General features: G+C 41.8%; 1 protein-coding gene across 2 annotated transcripts; it reads left to right on the plus strand.

Annotated features, from left to right (window-relative positions):
- Positions 1–11,826: 11,826 nt before the first annotated feature.
- Positions 11,827–19,379, plus strand: LOC131272644 (glucose-6-phosphate isomerase). 2 transcript variants are annotated; one of them, XM_058274462.1, is made up of 5 exons: positions 11,827–11,938; positions 12,232–12,414; positions 13,386–14,208; positions 14,286–14,531; positions 18,305–19,379. In XM_058274462.1, the coding sequence occupies exons 2-5, from the start codon at positions 12,284–12,286 to the stop codon at positions 18,782–18,784; spliced, it is 1,680 nt and encodes a 559-aa protein (XP_058130445.1). In that variant the 5' UTR covers positions 11,827–11,938; positions 12,232–12,283; the 3' UTR covers positions 18,785–19,379. The 2 variants fall into 2 exon arrangements, with proteins under 2 accessions (XP_058130445.1, XP_058130446.1); XM_058274463.1 differs by lacking the exon at positions 11,827–11,938 and adding an exon at positions 12,023–12,137.
- Positions 19,380–20,763: the final 1,384 nt, after the last annotated feature.

A 20,763-nucleotide genomic window follows, 5' to 3' on the forward strand; every position in this document is an offset into this window, starting at 1 on the left:
GGAAAACAATTGGAACGCTTTCTTCTACTGCGCATCAAGTTGCGGAAGGGGTGATCAAAACGTACGGGATAATGATAACAACAAAAATATCTTCGTTCATATGCTGGAGAAAGATCCTATGGATTGTTTTAGTCAACTAGATGCGAAAGGACAGAGTGTTTTTTATTATGCAGCTAAGAACAACAACAAGATTTTTGATTACATCATTCAAAGGAGATTTGAGAAGCCATTGAAAGTTTTGAACTTAGGTCAGATTACTGATTTGATAAAATTACTAAAAGCATCAGGCTTCAATGCAAAGGAAATATTAAAACTTCTTCCAAACACACATTTATATGATGAGACGGGATGTACATTGATTTGTGACACTCTGAAATCAATCGAGGAACTTCAATACCACGATGAAAATGATAGGAATCTTTTACATATCGCCATAACGAAAGGTTGGTTTGTTTTGGGAAAATGTCTCATTGAACATTATGGTTTAGATGCGAAGGAAATCAATGAAAAAGAGGATAACTGGAACGCTTTCTTCTACTGCGTTGCCAACAATGAAAATGCTTCAAACAAACGGAAAATATTCACTTATTTGATGGAGAAAGACCCTTTCGACTGCTTCGGTCAACTGGATTCGGAGGGAAAGAGCGTCTTTTGGTATACGACGGTTAATAATGAAGTAATTGGTAAGGATATTTTCAAACGAGAGTGTAAATTGCAGGAACATCTTCCTGTTGAAGAGCGAATCCCTGTGTTGATGGACAAGTTGAAAAATTCTCGCCTCAATAGCTACGACAAGATTCTTAAATTTGTGCAAAATAATTTGGTTGATGAAAAGTCGGTAAAGATCATTTGCGATTACTTGAAAACAACTGCAGAACTGGACTACAGATCCGAAGAAACGGGCATGAATCTTCTGCATATCGCTTGCTGGATGGGTTGGTTAATTTTGGCGAAATGTCTCATTGAACATTATGGTTTCGATGCAAAGGAAATCAATGAAAAAGAAAAGAACTGGAACGCTTTCTTCTACTGCGTGTGCAGCAGGGAAAATGCTGCAAACAAACGGGAAATGTTCACTTATTTGATGGAGAAAGACCCTTTCGACTGCTTCCGTCAACTGGATTCGAATGGAAAGAGCGTCTTATGGTATGCAACGGTTATCAATAAAAAAATTGGTAAGGATATTTTCAAACGGGAGTGTACATTGCAGGAACATCTTCCTATCGAACAGCGAATCCCTGTGTTGATGGACAAATTAAAAGATTCTTACTGCATTTACGGTAATTGGTTTTTGTTTAGGCCAAATAATATGTTTGCTGCAAAGTTGGTAACGATCATGTTCAATTACTTTAAAACAACTGGAGAACTGCACTACAGAGACGAAGAAACGGGTAAGAATCTTCTGCATTTTGCTTGCTTGAAGGGTTGGTTGACTTTGGCGAAATGTCTCGTTGAAGATTATGGTTTTGATGCAAAGGAAATCAACGAAAAAAAAAAGAACTGGAACGCTTTCTTCTACTGCGTTGACAACAGTAAAAATGCTGCAAACAAACTGAAAATGTTCACTTATTTGATGGAGAAAGACCCTTTCGACTGCTTCGGTCAACTGGATTCGGAGGGAAAGAGCGTCTTTTGGTATGCGATTCGTTATAATGTTGAAATTGGTAAGGATATTTTCAAACGAGAGTGTAAATTGCAGGAACATCTTCCTATCGAAGAGCGAATCCCTGTGTTGATAGACAAGTTAAAAAATTCTGACCTCAATAGCGCCGGCATGATTTTTCCATTTGAGCAAAATCATTTGGTTGATGAAAAGTCGGTAAAGATCATATGCGATTACTTGAAAACAACTGGAGAACTGGACTACAGAGGCGAAGAAACGGGTCAGAATCTTCTGCATATCGCTTGTGAGGAGGGTTGGTTAACTTTGGCGAAATGTCTCATTGAACATTATGGTTTTGATGCGAAGGAAATCAATGAAAAAGAAAAAAACTGGAACGCTTTCTTCTACTGCGTGTGCAGCAATAAAAATGCTTCGAAAAAACTGGAAATATTCACTTATTTGATGGAGAAAAATCCTTTCGATTGCTTCGGTCAACTGGATTCGAAGGGAAAGAGCGTCTTTTGGTATGCGAGAGATAATAATGAAGAAATTAGTAAGATTTTTTTCAAACGAGAGTGTAAATTGCGGGAACATCTTCCTATCGAAGAGCGAATCCCTGTGTTGATGGACAAGTTAAAAAATTCTGACCTCAATAGCGCCGGCATGATTTTTCCATTTGAGCAAAATCATTTGGTTGATGAAAAGGCGGTAAAGATCATTTGCGATTACTTGAAAACAACTGGAGAACTGGACTACAGAGACGTCAAAACGGGTCAGAATCTTCTGTATATCGCTTGCTGTTTGGGTTGGTTAACTTTGTCGAAATGTCTCATTGAACATTATGGTTTTGATGCGAAGGAAATCAATGAAAAAGAAAACAACTGGAACGCTTTCTTCTACTGCGTGTGCAACAGTGAAAATGCTGCCAACAAACTAGAAATATTCACTTATTTGATGGAGAAAGATCCTTTCGATTGCTTCGGTCAACTGGATTCGCGGGGAATGAGCGTCTTTTGGTATGCGACGGCTAATAATGATGAAATTGCTGTTTATATTTTCAAACGAGAGTGTAAATTTCAGGAACATCTTCCCATCGTACAGCGAATCCCTGTTTTGATGGACAAGTTAAAAAATTCACGCCTCAATAGCTACGGTAAGATTCTTCACTTTGAGCAAAATAGTTTAGTTGATGAAAAGTCGGTAAAGATCATTTGCGATTACTTGAAAACAACTGGAGAACTGGACTACAGAGACGAAGAAACGGGTCAGAATCTTCTGCATATCGCTTGTGAGGAGGGTTGGTTAACTTTGGCGAAATGTCTCATTGAACATTATGGTTTTGATGCGAAGGAAATCAATGTAAAAGAAAACAACTGGAACGCTTTCTTCTACTGCGTGTGCAACAGTGAAAATGCTGCCAACAAACTAGAAATATTCACTTATTTGATGGAGAAAGATCCTTTCGATTGCTTCGGTCAACTGGATTCGCGGGGAATGAGCGTCTTTTGGTATGCGACGGCTAATAATGATGAAATTGCTGTTTATATTTTCAAACGAGAGTGTAAATTTCAGGAACATCTTCCCATCGTACAGCGAATCCCTGTTTTGATGGACAAGTTAAAAAATTCACGCCTCAATAGCTACGGTAAGATTCTTCACTTTGAGCAAAATAGTTTAGTTGATGAAAAGTCGGTAAAGATCATTTGCGATTACTTGAAAACAACTGGAGAACTGGACTACAGAGACGTCAAAACGGGTCAGAATCTTCTGCATATCGCTTGCATGGAGGGTTGGTTGACTTTGTCGAAATGTCTCATTGAACATTATGGTTTTGATGCGAAGGAAATCAATGAAAAAGAAAACAACTGGAACGCTTTCTTCTACTGCGTGTGCAACAGTAAAAATGCTGCCAACAAACTAGAAATATTCACTTATTTGATGGAGAAAGATCCTTTCGATTGCTTCGGTCAACTGGATTCGCGGGGAATGAGCGTCTTTTGGTATGCGACGGCTAATAATGATGAAATTGCTGTTTATATTTTCAAACGAGAGTGTAAATTTCAGGAACATCTTCCCATCGTACAGCGAATCCCTGTTTTGATGGACAAGTTAAAAAATTCTCGCCTCAATAGCTACGCCAAGATTCTTAAATTTGAGCAAAATCATTTGGTTGATGAAAAGTCGGTAAAGATCATTTGCGATTACTTGAAAACAACTGGAGAACTGGACTACAGAGACGTCAAAACGGGCAGTAATCTTCTGCATATCGCTTGCTGGGAAGGTTGGTTAACTTTGGCGAAATGTCTCATTGAAGATTATAGTTTTGATGCGAAAGAAATCAATGAAATAGAAAGCAACTGGAACGCTTTCTTCTACTCCGTGTGCAACAGTAAAAGTGCTGCCAACAAACTAGAAATATTTACTTATTTGATGGAGAAAGACCCTTTCGATTGCTTCGGTCAACTGGATTCGAAGGGAAGAAGCGTCTTTTGGTATGTGACGGATAATAATGATGAAATTGCTGTGGATATTTTCAAACGAGAGTGTAAATTTCAGGAACATCTTCCCATCGTACAGCGAATCCCTGTTTTGATGGACAAGTTAAAAAATTCTGACCTCAATAGCTACGACAGGATTCTTAAATTTGAGCAAAATCATTTAGTTGATGAAAAGTCGGTAAAGATCATTTGCGATTACTTGAAAACAACTGGTGAACTGAACTACAGAAACGTTTACTGGGGCTGGAATCTTCTGCATATCGCTTGCATGGAGGGTTGGTTAACTTTGGCGAAATGTCTCATTGAACATTATAGTTTTGATGCGAAGGAAATCAATGAAATAGAAAGCAACTGGAACGCTTTCTTCTATTGCGTGTGCAACAGTAAAAATGCTGCCAACAAACTAGAAATATTTACTTATTTGATGGAGAAAGACCCTTTCGATTGCTTCGGTCAATTGGATTCGGAGAGAAAGAGCGTCTTTTGGTATGCGACGGATAATATTGATGAAATTGCTGTGGATATTTTCAAACGAGAGTGTAAATTTCAGGAACATCTTCCTATCGAAGAGCGAATCCCTGTGTTGATGGACAAGTTAAAAGATGACCTCAATAGCTGCGGCAAGATTCGTAAATTTGAGCAAAATCATTTGGTTGATGAAAAGTCATTAAGGATCATTTGCGATTACTTGAAAACAACTAGAGAACTGAACCACCGAGACGAAGAAACGGGTAGGAATCTTCTGCATATCGCTTGCATGGAAGGTTGGTTAACTTTGGCGAAATGTCTCATTGAACATTATGGTTTCGATGCGAAGGAAATCAATGAAAAAGAATACAACTGGAACGCTTTCTTCTACTGCGTGTGCAACAGTGAAAATGCAGCAAACGAACTGGAAATATTCACTTATTTGATGGAGAAAGATCCTTTCGACTGCTTCGGTCAACTGGATTCGGAGGAAAAGAGCGTCTTTTGGTATGTGACGGCTTATAATGAAAAAATTGGTGAGGATATTTTCAAACGAGAGTGTAAATTGCAGGAACATCTTCCTATCGAAGAGCGAATCCCTGTGTTGATGGACAAGCTGAAAAATTCTCGCCTCAATAGCAACGGAAAGATTCTTCAATTTGAGCAAAATCATTTGGTTGATGAAAAGTCGGTAAAGATCATTTGCGATTACTTGAAAAAAACTGACGAACTGGACTACAGAGACGTTTACTGGGGCTGGAATCTTCTTCATATCGCTTGCAGAGAGGGTTGGTTAACTTTGGCGAAATGTCTCATTGAATATTATGGTTTCGATGCGAAGGAAATCAATGAAAAAAATAACAACTGGAACGCTTTCTTTTACAGCGTGTACAACAGTAAAAATGCTTCAAACAAACTGGAAATATTCACTTATTTGATGGAGAAAGATGCTTTCGACTGCTTCGGTCAACTGGATTCGAAGGGAAAGAGCGTCTTTTGGTATGCGACGGCTTATAATGAAAAAATTGGTGAGGATATTTTCAAACGAGAGTGTAAATTGCAGGAACATCTTCCTATCGAAGAGCGAATCCCTGTGTTGATGGCAAAGTTAAAAAATGGTAACCTCTATAGCTACGGCAAGATTCGTAAATTTGAGCAACATCATTTGGTTGATGAAAAGTCGGTAAAGATCATTTGCGATTTCTTGAAAACAACTGGAGAACTGAACTACAGAGAAAAAGAAACGGGTCAGAATCTTCTGCAAAGCGCTTGCAGAGAAGGTTGGTTAACTTTGGCGAAATGTCTCATTGAATATTATGATTTTGGTGCAAAGGAAATCAATGAAAAAGAAAACAATTGGAACGCTTTCTTCTATTGCGTGTGCAACAGTGAAAATGCTGCAAACAAACTGGAAATATTCACTTATTTGATGGAGAAAGATCCTTTCGACTGCTTCGGTCAACTGGATTCGAAGGGAAACAGCGTCTTTTGGTATGCGACGGATAATAATAAAGAAATTGGTGTGGATATTTTCAAACGAGAGTGTAAATTGCATGAACATCTTCCTACCGAAGAGCGAATCCCTGTGTTGATGGACAAGTTAAAAAATGGTTACCTCAATAGCTACGGCAAGATTCTTAAATTTGAGCAAAATCATTTGGTTGATGAAAAGTCGGTAAAGATCATTTGCGATTACTTGAAAACAACTGGAGAACTGCACTACAGAGACGTTTACTTGGACAGGAATCTTCTGCATATCGCTTGTGAGGAGGGTTGGTTAACTTTGGTGAAATGTCTCATTGAACATTATGGTTTTAATGCGAAGCAAATCAATGAAAACAATAACAACTGGAACGCTTTCTTTTACAGCGTGTACAACAGTAAAAATGCTTCAAACAAACTGGAAATATTCACTTATTTGATGGAGAAAAACCCTTTCGATTGCTTCGGTCAACTGGATTCGAAGGGAAAGAGCGTCTTTTGGTATGCGACGGTTAATAATGAAGAAATTGGTGTGGATATTTTCAAACGAGAGTATAAATTGCAGGAACATCTTCCTATCGAAGAGCGAATCCCTATGTTGATGGCAAAGTTAAAAAATGCTTACCTCAATAGCTACAGCAAGATTCTTAAATTTGAGCAAAATAATTTGTTTGATGAAAAGTCGGTTAAGATCATTTGCGATTACTTGAAAACAACTGGACAACTGGACTACAGAGACGAAAAATTGGGAAGGAATCTTCTGCATATCGCTTGCATGGAGGGTTGGTTAACTTTGGCGAAATGTCTCATTGAACATTATGCTTTTAATGTTAAGGAAATCAATCAAAAAGAAAAGAACTGGAACGCTTTCTTCTACTGCGTGTGCAACAGTGAAAATGCTGCAAACAAACTGGAAATATTCACTTATTTGATGGAGAAAGACCCTTTTGATTGCTTCGGTCAAGTGGATTCCGAAAATCATAATGTGTTTCATTATGGGTTGTTGAATAATGTTCACGTTGCAGAGTATATTATACGCAAGGAGTTGCCTGCAAATAATTCTGTTTCGGCTAAAGAATGGGCGTCGATGTTTTCAAAACGCTTGAGAGAATCAAACCTAACGAGGACGACTATTGATAGGTTTTTAACAGATTGGAGGCAATATTCTACTTTGGACGCAAAACATGAAATTTTTGTCGAAATTAAATCAAATTTGGGAATAATGGATTGACGCGGAATTAACAACAAGCCCAAACGATGTGAATTATCTTAACGAATTTGGTTCATCAATCTAGATAAATATATGCGGCCGCAAAGTTAGATGTTTTCAATTCAATCTTTTTGTTAGTTGTAAAATAGAAATCTTGTAAATTTGATAAAACATTAAGTAAAACGTCCGTGTTAAAAAAAACTAATCATAGTCAAAATTGTACAAAAGCAATGTTAATGTAAGGATAAGAAACTTGTTGGGCAATAAACTCGCATTTATGTACTACCTCCAGTAAACAACATGCATGATAGTAAATAAAATAAAAAAATATCCGAAAGGTGTGTAGATTTGTGGTGAGTTCTTTCGTTCACAGGAATTCGGTAAACCTCTTCAAGATTCAAAATGTGTACATCGAAATATCCATTTTTCTTATCCGTGCTAAGGACGGTAAAGTGTGGTTCTAGTTTATCAACCCTTCTATCGGTACCTTCGCTTTAGGTGGGCAGAGTAAGTATCATTGTAAAGTACTGGTCCAGTGTCTTATTTACCTATTTACCTTTTGAACGTATAGTTTTCTTTCTACTAGGAGTAATTAAATCAAAAGTTGTCAGCTTGATCACGTTAATCATCTATTAATTCGTATTAACTCGACGTGGTGGACCTTCTCGTAGTACTCCTTGGCGCTGTGATGGTGGCCGATCTCACGCCACGCGTTCTCCATCTGCTGGTCGGACGTGCCCGGTCCAATCCGATACATCTGGACCATGCGAAACCAATCACGAAACAGCGTTTGACGCAACCCAACGACGGAATTCCGTCCACCCACGTCCATGTACAACTTTTCCGCCTCATCGAACTCGCCGAAAAATAGGCCGATCTCGGCTCATGTTGGAGCGCTTCTAGCTGGATTGTCCTGAGGCGCTTAATCAGCTGAATGCCCGGATAGTTGCTGCATCGCACGAATACCGCTTCGGCCTTCTCTCGGTCCAGCTTCTCCAGCGATTCCATCGCCAGCAGTCTCCACAGCCGCGGGTGTGGGTTATCCTCATGAAACGTGCGCAAGCAAGTCCTCCACCCTTGATGATGTCGTCCAGCAGTTGAGGACTCACTTCCACAGGAGTTGAGTGCCATAGAGTCTTCTCTATGATGCCAACAGCAGCGGGTTGTCCTTCGTCCAGCAGACGATCGACACGTCCTTTCGTTCGATGTGGCCGCTCGATTGCTCCAGTTCGTTGCTTGTTGTGTCATCACAAAGAGCCAACATCGATCATGGCCGCTCGGGTCAAGAACCAGTTGATCGCCAGCTTGTAGCTGCGCGTCTAAAGAAAGTATCGGTTACGCAGCACCAGGCGAGGAAGAGTATACTCGTGGATGAGGCCACGGCTCTCCCGGCCGATCAAAAGCAAAATTTCCGTCAATGCCAGGCAACAGATTGGATCCTGGCTCGTGTCCACTTTGGAAGGGATTTCGTGGGCCGTTTTCGAGTAGAGAGCGTGTAGCACTTCCAGGGCGGGCGTATCGTCGATGTGGTACCTACGATCGCGTCTCGTCTTGAGGTTCGCGTGCAACGTTCAGGCCCTCTGGACATGAAGGGAAAGAACTAACAATGTTACTTCTTAGTTTTTCGGATTTCTCAATGTAAAAAGGTGTGTTACTTTTACGGTGCTCATTTGACAAATACAGTTTTGCTTTTATTCTGCGTTATTATTAATTTTACATCGTAATTACGAAGTGTTAAAGTTAATGCAAGAAGTTGTACAGACAGTAGGTATTTACAATGTTGAATGATTAATGTCTATCTTTTCTTTTATTGTTGTACCTCGATTTTGCTAATCAGCTAGCGTAAACGAAGCATTTCAGGATGAATTGGAAAACTATGTGATAAGAAGAACCGAAAAATGGAGAAACACCGGAGGTGATCAAATCACTAATGTGTTTGTTCGTTTTGAAAATGTCTTTCCTTAAGCTAACTTTTGGTCACTATCATATTCGGTTCTATTAGATCCAACGATTGGATGTTTTTGGTATTTCACTGAAGTAATGTTAGTTCTGACGCTCCTCGATTAAATTAAGCACACAGAAAAGAAACTCGATGTGTCTTACAATGCACCTTAAACAAGCCTGTTCGTGCCACACAGATGCCAATAAATTAGTAAACAATCAAGAATCTACAAGTTTGAAATGCTAGAATGTTACTACCAATCTGCATACACTAGTGGATGTCCTCATGATTCCCTAACAATGCAAACAGTAAATCATTCTTCTACCAGCAGAACTACAGCCATATTAAAACAAATACTTTCTTCGTTCCGTCTACTTCTTACGTCTCGACGGCGTGGGTTCGAATCGCAACCGAGACCGGACCCTCCCCTGTACGAGAGGACTGACTATCCACGTACAACAGGGAAACAAGTCTCGTAAGCCCTTAACGAGCAAGCATGACTAACAAGGTCGCTACGTCAAGAAGAAGAAGAAGAAGATCGGTGCAACGGCTGATAGGCGTAATTGAAACCAAATTAAAAAATACTGCTCAATATTTTCAACGAAGGTGCACTGACCTCGGCACTATTCAAAGCTTGATTTTAATCGATAATTAGCAGAAAAGGGCGATTAAACCAACCAACCAGCCGTTCTCAGTCAAAGTTTCTTTATTTTCAAAAACAAAATGAAATGAAGAAATACTGTCTGGGATTATCCTGAAACGACTAAGTAAGTGACCAGATGATGGATCGGCGTGCCTGATGGGACCCCAATCGTATGCTTGCTGAACATGAGCGACCGTTATTGCCGGTTTTAATCGTTACCAGAACCAATTTCCGTGCGACAATCACCACGTGGTTGTGGTCCGGCGTGGACGCAGAATGCTTCCGGTGGTACTGGTGGTGGTGGTGGGTGGTGCCCATTATTCGCATTTCGCAGCAACGCACCAACGAAAGACTGTGTTCCAAGTGCTTCTATGACCACGCTACGGCATAACTTGAGAAGGATTTATGCGTACGCAATTGAATTAATATACCCAAAACTGGATGTTCAGCTCCACGTTCCGTGAAATAAAATGTATCGGAAGACAGAGGAAAGCTGGAAAGAGTACAAGCAGCTCCAATCCGACATTATCGTACAGAACGTTGGCGCAATCACCGTTCGTGGCAAGCCATCATAGCACTCTCGTGTTGAAATCTAGAGCCTTCCAAAAGCCAATCAAAATGGCACCGAACAGAGTCGAATAAATTAACAACAGAAAGCAAATCACACCGGCTAGTCGGGGGTGGAAAAAAGTGTTTCACGCCATTTTACCATTTCGGCGGCAAATCGCGGACGTATAGTAATTAATAAAACTCTCTCCTAGACTTCCCATCATGGGGACTGGCGTTAGTCATAAGCGAACGGTCAACGAGCCGGCGAGAATCTTATGCTTATAAAGGATTAGTGGAGCTTTCTTCGAGCCATTACGGGCGTTGTGTGACTAAATTTCGCCCCTCTATCGCCCGACATGTCGGAGGGCTAGCGATTCTGGCGCAAATGGACGATCAAGTTCTGGTCGCGCCATATCTTTACCGTTGTTGGCACCGATAAGAAATCACGATTGTAAACATTCTTGCGCCTGACGGTGGTCAGACATGCAAGTTTAGCAATAAAAGAAAGCTTTTCAGTAATCACGCTCCAGACACGAACGTGCCATCTGCCAGGTTTAGTGGGTGAATATTTGACAATTTTCTAATTTTCCATTCTTTAAAATAGAAATGAAGACATTAGTGAGGGTTGGGATTGCAGACTTAAAAATGGAATACCAGGGAATAAAAAGAAAATCCAGCAAAAAAACACATCGAGAAAGTCATTTCTAAACTCTGTTTCTTAACCTCTTTCGCCCGGGCCTAAATCGGGCAGTATTCAGTGAGCATCTGCTCCTAAAACACGTTCTTATGTATTTGTAATTTTTTATTAATTTATTTGACACTAATCGATGCAATTGAACTAAATTTTTGCTTATTTTTGGAAAATTATTGCCGATCACAATCAAATCTGCAATTGCTTAATAACGCCCCACAAGACCATCGGAAATTTTTTTTTCTTCGATCCTGGACCAACAACAGTAAAAAAATGTAAAAAAAAAACAGTGTGACAATTTTTTGATCCATTTTCTCGTCTTGGCAGGACTGTGAAGGAGTTGTGCGGAGAGAAAAAAATTCAATTGAAAATCATTCAAAAAGTTTATGGTAGTGAAGTTTTTTGGTGCATTTCATTTTTTATCTCGTTCATCATACAAAAATTAGACTCTTTGAAAATGTTTTTTAAAAATAACTACTTAATTAGCACTAAAATAACTTTAATAAAGGATAATACTGTTTCCATCAAGACTACCACGTTGGTTGTTTTTTTTTTTCTAAACCGAAAAACAGCTGTGATTTTGAAACTGGTTTCAATTGACCATAGTTGGACGCTTAAAAGAAAGTATAAACAGGAGCCGGCAATTGTCGTTCTCTCTCCCTTCTTTATCGACGCCTCGCAGCCTTTTCACTCACACTCATGGGGGGTAAAGAGGTATCGATGTTTTTCATTTGACATTGAGTTTAGTTGCCGTTTTGCCACCCATCGGAATTCTAAGTCGAAGGTTTGCCTCGATTTTAATCCGATATCCTCGCGATCCAGTCCATTCCGTTCGTCAGCGGTCAGATTCGTGTAAGTGCTCCCCACAAGCATCGTCGTCGTCGTTGGAGCCTCCAGCTAAGCTCGCGTGTCCTTTGCCAATCGGCGGGTCAGTTCAACTTTGACCGCCGAGCCCTCAGCACAACTGGTGCGCGATAGCAGAGTTGTTTGCCCCTCGACTGTTGAATATATTTACCGACCATTTCAAGCGTTCCTTGTGCCGTAGTGCAAAGTAGTAACCGCGTCCAATACGTACGATACTAGTCACTGATTACCCAATCCTGCACCAACCGTGTAATTTCGTGTGCTGTTTTTGTGTCTTTTAGCATCGTCAACTCGCGTCGGTATTCTGTGAAGTAGAAAGTGAAAGTAGTCAAAATGTCGGGCAAAGTGCTCCTGTCGAAGGATCCCGTCTACCAGCAGATTAAGGAGTACTACAATGGCCACGGTTCGTCGATTAACATCAAGAAGCTGTTCGACGAGGACGACATTCGCTTCGATAAGTTCCAGTAAGTCCAAATCATTCAATCGGAGGTTTGATTTCGCGCGCCACCGTTTCGTTCGTCCACTGTTTGACCTCCACGATCTTTTTTAAATCACTAGAAGCAAAAAAAAAACTGTAGATTGTTGCAAACGCCAACAACAACACATGCGATGCAGGCAAAAGAAACAACAACATGTGTTGTATCCCCCCAGAGGACAACGAAAGACGTTTGATTGCAAAGAAGTACTCGATAGTTTTATTTTTTGCAAAAAAAAAACCAAATGGAAAAATGTGATGTAATAGAATAATGTTTCATAAGAAATTCTTGCCCATCGAGCACGCGTCATTAAATGATGCAACGGGTGTAAAATTTGCTAAGATATTTCTTGAACCCTTCTTTGGTAGTATTTTTAAAAATAAATAATGTTTTTCACCAGAGAACTGAGAACTGGGAACATTCCACTAACAGCACACACTGTTGTAGTGCATTTTCAATATTTTTTTATATACAGTAGATATCAATTTACATTTTATCAAGAACACGCACCTGATAGCTATCTGTACAAACATGATAAAAAATACGTGCTGCAGGTACTAAAAAAAATTAAGGGAACATTCAGTTAATGTTAGATAAAAATAGGTTTGCCGGATTTTTAAATATATTTCTTGTTCTCAAAGATCGAAAAAAAGCTGTAGCCAATATTTATTTTTAAACCCCGTTTTATTACTTTTTCTTACTATGCCACCTTGTAACTGTAAGCATCAGGCTGGTTATAAGAAGCATAAAAAAATGAAAGTGAAGGTATGCCGGTGTGAAGTTCAACTTTAGTGCGAGGTCAACGTTAAGATACGACCCACCAAGCGTGAACAAACACTTGCAGCATCACGCACGTGACATAACGATTTGGCGCGTCACGCGATTCGTTTGTGCGCGCTTCAAAGACACGTGTAACTGAATATGTGTTTAAAATGATTGCCTGTTGAATCATTGCACAGCTTGAAGCTGACGACCCCAGCCGACGGTGATATCCTGCTCGATTACTCCAAGAACCGTGTGACGGACGATGCCTGGAATCTGCTGCTCGAGCTGGCGGAGTCGCGGGATGTGGTGAAGATGCGCAACGACATGTTTGGCGGCGAGCGCATCAACGTGACGGAGAACCGGGCGGTGCTGCACGTGGCACTGCGTAACCGCTCGAACAAGCCGATCCTGGTCGACGGTAAGGACGTGATGCCGGAGGTGAACGCCGTGCTGGAGCACATGAAGGAGTTCACCGAGCAGATCCACAATGGCACGTGGCGCGGGTACACGAACAAGAAGATCAGCGATGTGGTCAATATCGGTATCGGTGGCTCCGATCTCGGTCCGCTAATGGTGAGCGAGGCACTGAAGCCGTACAACCAGGGCATCCGGTCGCACTTCGTCTCGAACGTGGACGGTACGCACATCGCGGAAACGCTCAAGAAGCTCGACCCGGAGACGACGCTCTTCATCATCGCGTCGAAAACGTTCACCACGCAGGAGACGATCACTAATGCGACCGCCGCCAAGCGCTGGTTCCTCGAGCGCTGCAGCGAGAAGGACCAGGTCGCGAAGCACTTCGTCGCCCTGTCCACCAACAAGGAGAAGGTGGCCGCGTTCGGTATCGACACCAAGAACATGTTCGAGTTCTGGGACTGGGTCGGTGGACGCTACTCGCTCTGGTCCGCCATCGGCCTCTCGATCTCGCTCGCCATCGGTTTCGATAACTTCGAGAAGCTGCTCGATGGAGCCCACTACATGGACAACCACTTCATGACGGCTCCGTTGAACGAAAATGTAAGAACAGGGAAGCAAAACTCCCACGACAAACGGAATAAAATGGTTTTCTTTGCTCTCCATTGACCTTTCCACAGGCTCCGGTCATTCTAGCGCTGATGGGTATCTGGTACTCGAACTTCTACGGCGCGGAAACGCATGCCCTTCTGCCGTACGACCAGTATCTGCACCGGTTCGCTGCCTACTTCCAGCAGGGTGATATGGAGAGTAACGGCAAGGGTGTCACGAAGTCGGGCGAGAAGGTGGACTTCGCTACCGGACCGATCGTCTGGGGCGAGCCCGGCACTAACGGCCAGCATGCATTCTATCAGCTGATCCATCAGGTAGGTTGTAGTGATAACGAGAGTAACGGTTCAGTAGCGTGAGTCAATTTAGGGTAGGTGAGCATTTTTACTGAGTCAAGTCATAAATGAGCAAAAATACATCATGTTGGTGATTTACATCAATTCACTCATTGCGAAGAATTGACTCACTCACTCACTCTAACTCAGTTTGCTCTTTACTAGTATGATTCACAAATGTTTCTGTTCTTGTGTTTTAAAAATCTAAAGTAGTGAAATGAATTTAATTGCATTTTCTAGATAAAAGCCACAATTTTGGACTTTTCAATTCGATTTGGTTGACGAAAAAATCGCATAGGATTGCACGATTTTGCACTTTTGCAGTGCACTGAAACCAGCCTACTGCTTGTTAGTGATGGTAGATTTACTGAAAAATCGAATTTGGTATCTTGTAATTCTCTGAAACGTGTGCCTTGAAGCAAAATTGATAAGGCACTCTTCATACAAGCAAACAGTGGATCGCTTAAGTACACTTTCAAGCCGTTGATAAAATCGAAGGTTCCGGGAACTACTATTAAAGTATATTCAAGACAAATAGTTAATCAAGATAATGCTATACTATTATCTTTATACTTATTTTAGGTTTGATACAAAACTTAAAATCAATAAAAGCGTCTACTTAAGGTCTTTGAAGCGGCGAGATTGATGATAATTCATGGCGATAATTCTTTGAAGATGCAAGATTTATGATACCTCATGACGTTCCAAGGAAAAAGGAGCAAATGCTTTACTATGAGCATTATAACGAACCTGGTTTCAACTGTTAGAAAACCGAAAAATGAACCAAAATCAGTAAAGTAAACCGAATCTTAAACTTGTATAACATTCAATTTCAAATTTTCCTGCTACAAGCAGTTTCAAAGTCCCAAGCAAAACCGTCATCTTGGCAAGTCACCTGAGAACAGGTTATAAATAGTGTAGAAATAACGCAAGTGTTCATAAAAGCTAAGAAAAAATTACCATAAATTACTGCGGAACGATTCAACATAAGTCCTGATAACATTTTTGATTGATTAATCACGTTGATTAAAGGCGAGTTAATTTCTCCTCAAACCATCGCTATCAAAACCACGTGGATTGCTTTAATAGGTTAATTGAAAGTAATACTTCCTTCAAATCATTTTTCCATCACCCACGGGCCCCCAATTTTCTTCGGAGTCATACGGTGTGACTTTTACATTTTTCACGTCCCTTTTCGACCGAAAGTAGCGCCGGAGAAAAAGAAAGCAAGAACAATGCGGCGTTCGTACTGCTGTTGAAAACGCAAATTGGCTCCGAAACCATTAACCCGTGGAGAATTGATGACCGGCCAACGAGGTCGGAAAACGCACGAACGCGATCTTTCCAACCGCCCGCGCCCCAATCAACAGATTGTCGGACGTTGCCTCCCCTTACCGCTGCTTTCTGGAAAACAACTCACTCGCGTACACTTTATAGTGCTAAATTTTTGGACCACAAAAGTCACCCCCAGGGGGTGGCACGTCATCCCTTCCCTCTTGACCACCTCCTGCCGCCGATGGTCGTAATTTATCGTTTCCTTCCTTCCGGCGGCCAAGCATGGGTGACCCTTCCGGTGGTCGGTTTCCTGCGGTCATTGTTTGCGTCGCGTGCTGATATGGCGGGCTCGAGGCTGCTCAATCAAGGTTCATCAGGTCAGGGGGCAATCAGGTTGAAATCAATATAGGACCCCGATAAGGAGCCAACACCTTGCAGAATCGTAGTAATAAAAAGGATCGCTGTTGTTCTTCGCCATCCGAGCGACACAAACGGTTCACACCGGCCCTCCGTTTGGAAAAATACACAACGGAAGTTTCCCACGGATAGGACATCGAAAGGGCACCGAAAGCGGGCACACCCTTGGACATAATTCTCCATTCTTTATGAAACGTTTGTTGGTTTATCGCCGGGTCATATCTATTTACTAATTTGAGTCCATTCCGGAGATGATGTGTTAATGAGCGACGAACGGAAATACCCGGACATTGGTTGCCCATTCCGAAATTGTACCGATTTTTTACTACGCAAAAGATTCTCTAGGGTAGTTCTGGAAATTACCGTGTTTTTGTGTGTCTACAACATCATGCTTGTATTAAATCATCCCATCACGACACAATTTTTGGAGCAACTGTTTTGAAATAATTGCCGTAGATAGTTAACAGATTAATTTACTCATTTTCTTGGATTTGAGAAAATATATTTTCCATGTTCTTGCTACTTCCTCGACCAATACTCTGTTCTCATCAACAAGCAGTTTGTAAACAGTTCGTTTCTACTTATGCAGAACTAAGAAAATACACAGTGGCCTGGCATGGAAAATAAGTTTAAATATGCTCGAATGTTAAACTTGCTGCAGAAATATGCCTCAAACAAGATGATCAAAATTTATATTAAAACGTGTACTCAAAATTATTGAAATCAAACATGGACATGGTTATACCTTGTGACATCAGAACAAGCGAGGGAAAATTGATGACAATTTTAAGTGGTATGTACCACTCAACCTTCTAAGGAGATTACGTTAACCGTTAGCATTAATAGTACTTTTTCCCTCGACTTTCACCTGCCTTTAATTCGGCCCAGTTTTCGAAAGATTTAAGACTGAACCTATGTCGGCGTCAGTAAGAATTTTGGTAACGCCACAAGGTCCAGGAGAAATACGTCGTCGCACATGTGTTAGCTATAAACACCAACGAACATGCCAACCAAGCATCACCGGCCCGCCGATTGACCTATTTACGGTTCTCCGGGGAGATAAAAGGGAATAATTCTTTCGAACAGGGAAGAAAAAATATACATTTTTTCCTGTTTTAACGCCAGTCGAACATTGGCCAACACAGACCAAATCTGGTGGTGAATTAACATGACCGTGAGTAAAACCCAACCAGTTCGGGGGGAAAGAAAAGCCCGCCCGTACTTTAACCTCATCGATTACACACCATCGAAGTGTGAAGTGGACTGAGGATTACAAAAGTCCGGTCCGACGACGCCAATCGCCTCGGCAAGGATTAGTGATTTGAATACGATTTTTACGGCACGACTTTATGCGTTCTATTACAAGGTTTATTAGTGGGTCCTTATTGTAGCTACATCGCCAAGATGTCGTTGGGCTTGAGGTGCTGGATACGGCGGCTGACCCTAATTGTAAGTCCGACATCTCCCTCGCCGCCGGCGCGTAATAGTTGTGCGTGTAGGCATGAGGGAGTTGAGTATGGAAATTGAAGGCGATCGATCGGCACTCGAACTGGTGCTTTGTGGCGTCCAAACACCCGAAAACGTAAAGCTCCATGGGCGAGCCGAGCGTGTCCAGAGATTTTCACGGTAGGCAGCAATATAAGAAGGTGAAATAGGTTCGCCTCGGTTGCGAAAGACGCAATGGGTCATTGGACCGACCAAAAATCACTGTTCTAACATAACCAAAGTCGAGTTGATTCCAAACGAATGCTCAATTTGGATTTGGTTTCATCAACTACATGAAGATACAATCTGTATCAGTAAAGGATCGATAACTTATTGAACGATTCACGCAATCCCTGAATTAGTCTGGTCTGGATCATAACTTGATAAGGTGTATTTTAAAGGACCCCGAGCAAAGGTGTATTGGCCGCAAAACGAAATACCGTGCGTGAGAATTTCTATGAACGCACCTTCATTTTTTTAAGTCTCAACTTACTTTTGATGAAAGAAGTTTGTCTTTCACGTTTCCGAAAAATATTAATTTCATCTCAATTCTTTTCCCTCCCACTCGCTGCTTACAGGGTACCCGATTGATTCCGTGCGACTTCATCGCTCCGGTCCAGACGCACAACCCGGTCGAGGATGGCGCGATGCACACGATCCTGCTCGCCAACTATCTGGCCCAAACGGAAGCGCTCATGATGGGCAAATCGGCCGAGCAGGCGCGTGCCGAGCTGGAAAAGGCCGGACTGGCCGGGAACGCGCTCGAGCAGCTGCTGCCGCACAAGGTGTTCACCGGCAACCGCCCAACCAACTCGATCCTGGTGAAGAAGGTGACACCGTTCGTGCTGGGCGCGCTCATCGCGATGTACGAGCACAAGATCTTCACGCAGGGCGTCATCTGGGACGTGAACTCGTTCGATCAGTGGGGCGTCGAGCTCGGTAAGCAGCTGGCGAAGGCGATCGAGGTCGATCTGGTCGATCCGAACAAGACCACCTCGCACGATTCCTCCACCAACGGGTTGATTAACTTCATCAAGATCCACAAGGACCAGCAGTAGATCCGGCGACGCCGGGCCGGGTAGGCACCTGGGAGCGTACTATTTATCATCAGTAACTTATTCAACAGGAGAAAATAACAAGAAAGGAAATCTAACATTCGTAGGCACTGCACCTCTTCCTCTTTCCATCTCGTCCGCCCCTCGTAGGAATGGCATACTCCATTTCCGGGGTGAACTTTTTCTACCACTTTCGGTAAGAATGTTGCCTTTCACCATTCACACCATCAACACCTTCGCCCTCGAGCTTCACCACCACGATCTTGGCACGTCTCTAGGCACGACTATGAAAAAAGGAAACAAGGAAGAACTAAGCTTACTCCACCAGGTTGTTCTTCTATTTCTGCCCCGGGAATCTCTCTTAGGTTTTGGCGAAACATGAAAAGTCGCTTGCACTTGTTGGAGGATAATGTATCGCGAGGGTAGACCGAGAAGGGGGCAAGTGCTGTAGCGCGCGTATGCGGTGCAATAATTAAATGCTAATATAATATACTAGCTTACTGATACTGTGGCACATTGAGCAACAAGCTAAACAGATTATTATGAGAATAAAATGTTAAAAAACAAAATAAAGTAAAGTAATTTGTGTAATGAATTATTATTATTCTTTCTGTTATCTATCCTAAATCTTTAAGTCGTAGAATACGGAACGTTCTTGATTTTGTATGTTTGCTACTAATTGACCTTTTTACGTTTATTATTGCTCTCCAAGGCTCCAAGGCTCCTCACTCCTACGGCTGACCCGGTGGCAAGGGAACCTCCACCCCAGGAAGTACCATTGTTTGTTCAGCACGAATGGCGTGGAACCGGGAGTATACATTACAGGAATATTTATGATCCCGTTCGGTCGCGATTGCTCTCTTAAGTAAATGGATTTGGGACATAAGGTCACTACGTCCCTCCGGCTCGACCCTGGAAGGACCCTCAGTTTTGAAAGAACAATCCGTGCAACGGTCAGCTACCAAAAAGCGTGTTCGAGCGAAACGGTATTTGATTTTCAGATAGCGAAACTGCGCTCACCAAACACAGCAGCGATTTGACAGTGACGAATAGTGTGCCGATGGAGTCAGTTTAAAGGTAGGCCTCTTTGTTTCCACGCCAATTTTGTGCTAGAACAAACGAAGAGTTCTGGTTGTGCAATGCACTAATTGAATCATTCTGTTAATCATCATCGAAAACCGCCATATGGCACTACTTCATGGAGATTAAAAAAAAGGACGAGCTATATAATTCATTAAAAAGAACTAAGTAAAATTTGTTTTATAGATATTAGATCAATTAAAATGGATTAAATTAATGGTTCTGTATGTTCAAAACACTACTCACTCGGAACAATGTAGTCATACTATTCTTACATACTTTTTAAAGTCGACCCCCTTATTGAACGCTTTATCTTTAAATTTTAGGATGCTAATTATCCTAGACCCGAGAACGTACAAAGAATTGATGTATTCTCGTCCCACACATAATGTGTTGTTGAGGCTTCGAATGAGATAACGAGCTGCGGATTAGTCCGCTTCAGGTATGCAATGTCCAAGCCACAGTGAAGGCCGTCACAAATGTGAAGACGTCGCAACGCTGGGAATAACTTGATGAATTTCGGTACGTTTACGAGCTATGGATGAAAGTAGTAACATGATAAAAAGTAATAACACAGGATGCTTGATCATTTAGTTGATAGTTTGTTTGCAGCTTACCGTTATAAGATTCCCTAGGCGAGAAAAGTTACGGTTGGAGATCTGACGCAAGCAATTGATGCCATTTTCGGTATAAAATTTTGCTTTATGCAACGTAAGAGTCCGTAAGCGCGCGACTCGATACAGCGTTATGATCCAATCCGGGTTGTGTGGTGCTGCGTCGAGATTCATTTGGTTTTTGGCGGTGGATTGGAGGAACAATTCCGGGATGAGTGGTAGTGACAGTTCGAGTTTTCCGAATAGTGTAGACTGGTTACGCACAATATATGCCCCGGCCTGTGGAAA

This window comes from Anopheles coustani, chromosome 3, assembly GCF_943734705.1.
Source record: "Anopheles coustani chromosome 3, idAnoCousDA_361_x.2, whole genome shotgun sequence".
NCBI lineage: Eukaryota > Metazoa > Arthropoda > Insecta > Diptera > Culicidae > Anopheles > Anopheles coustani.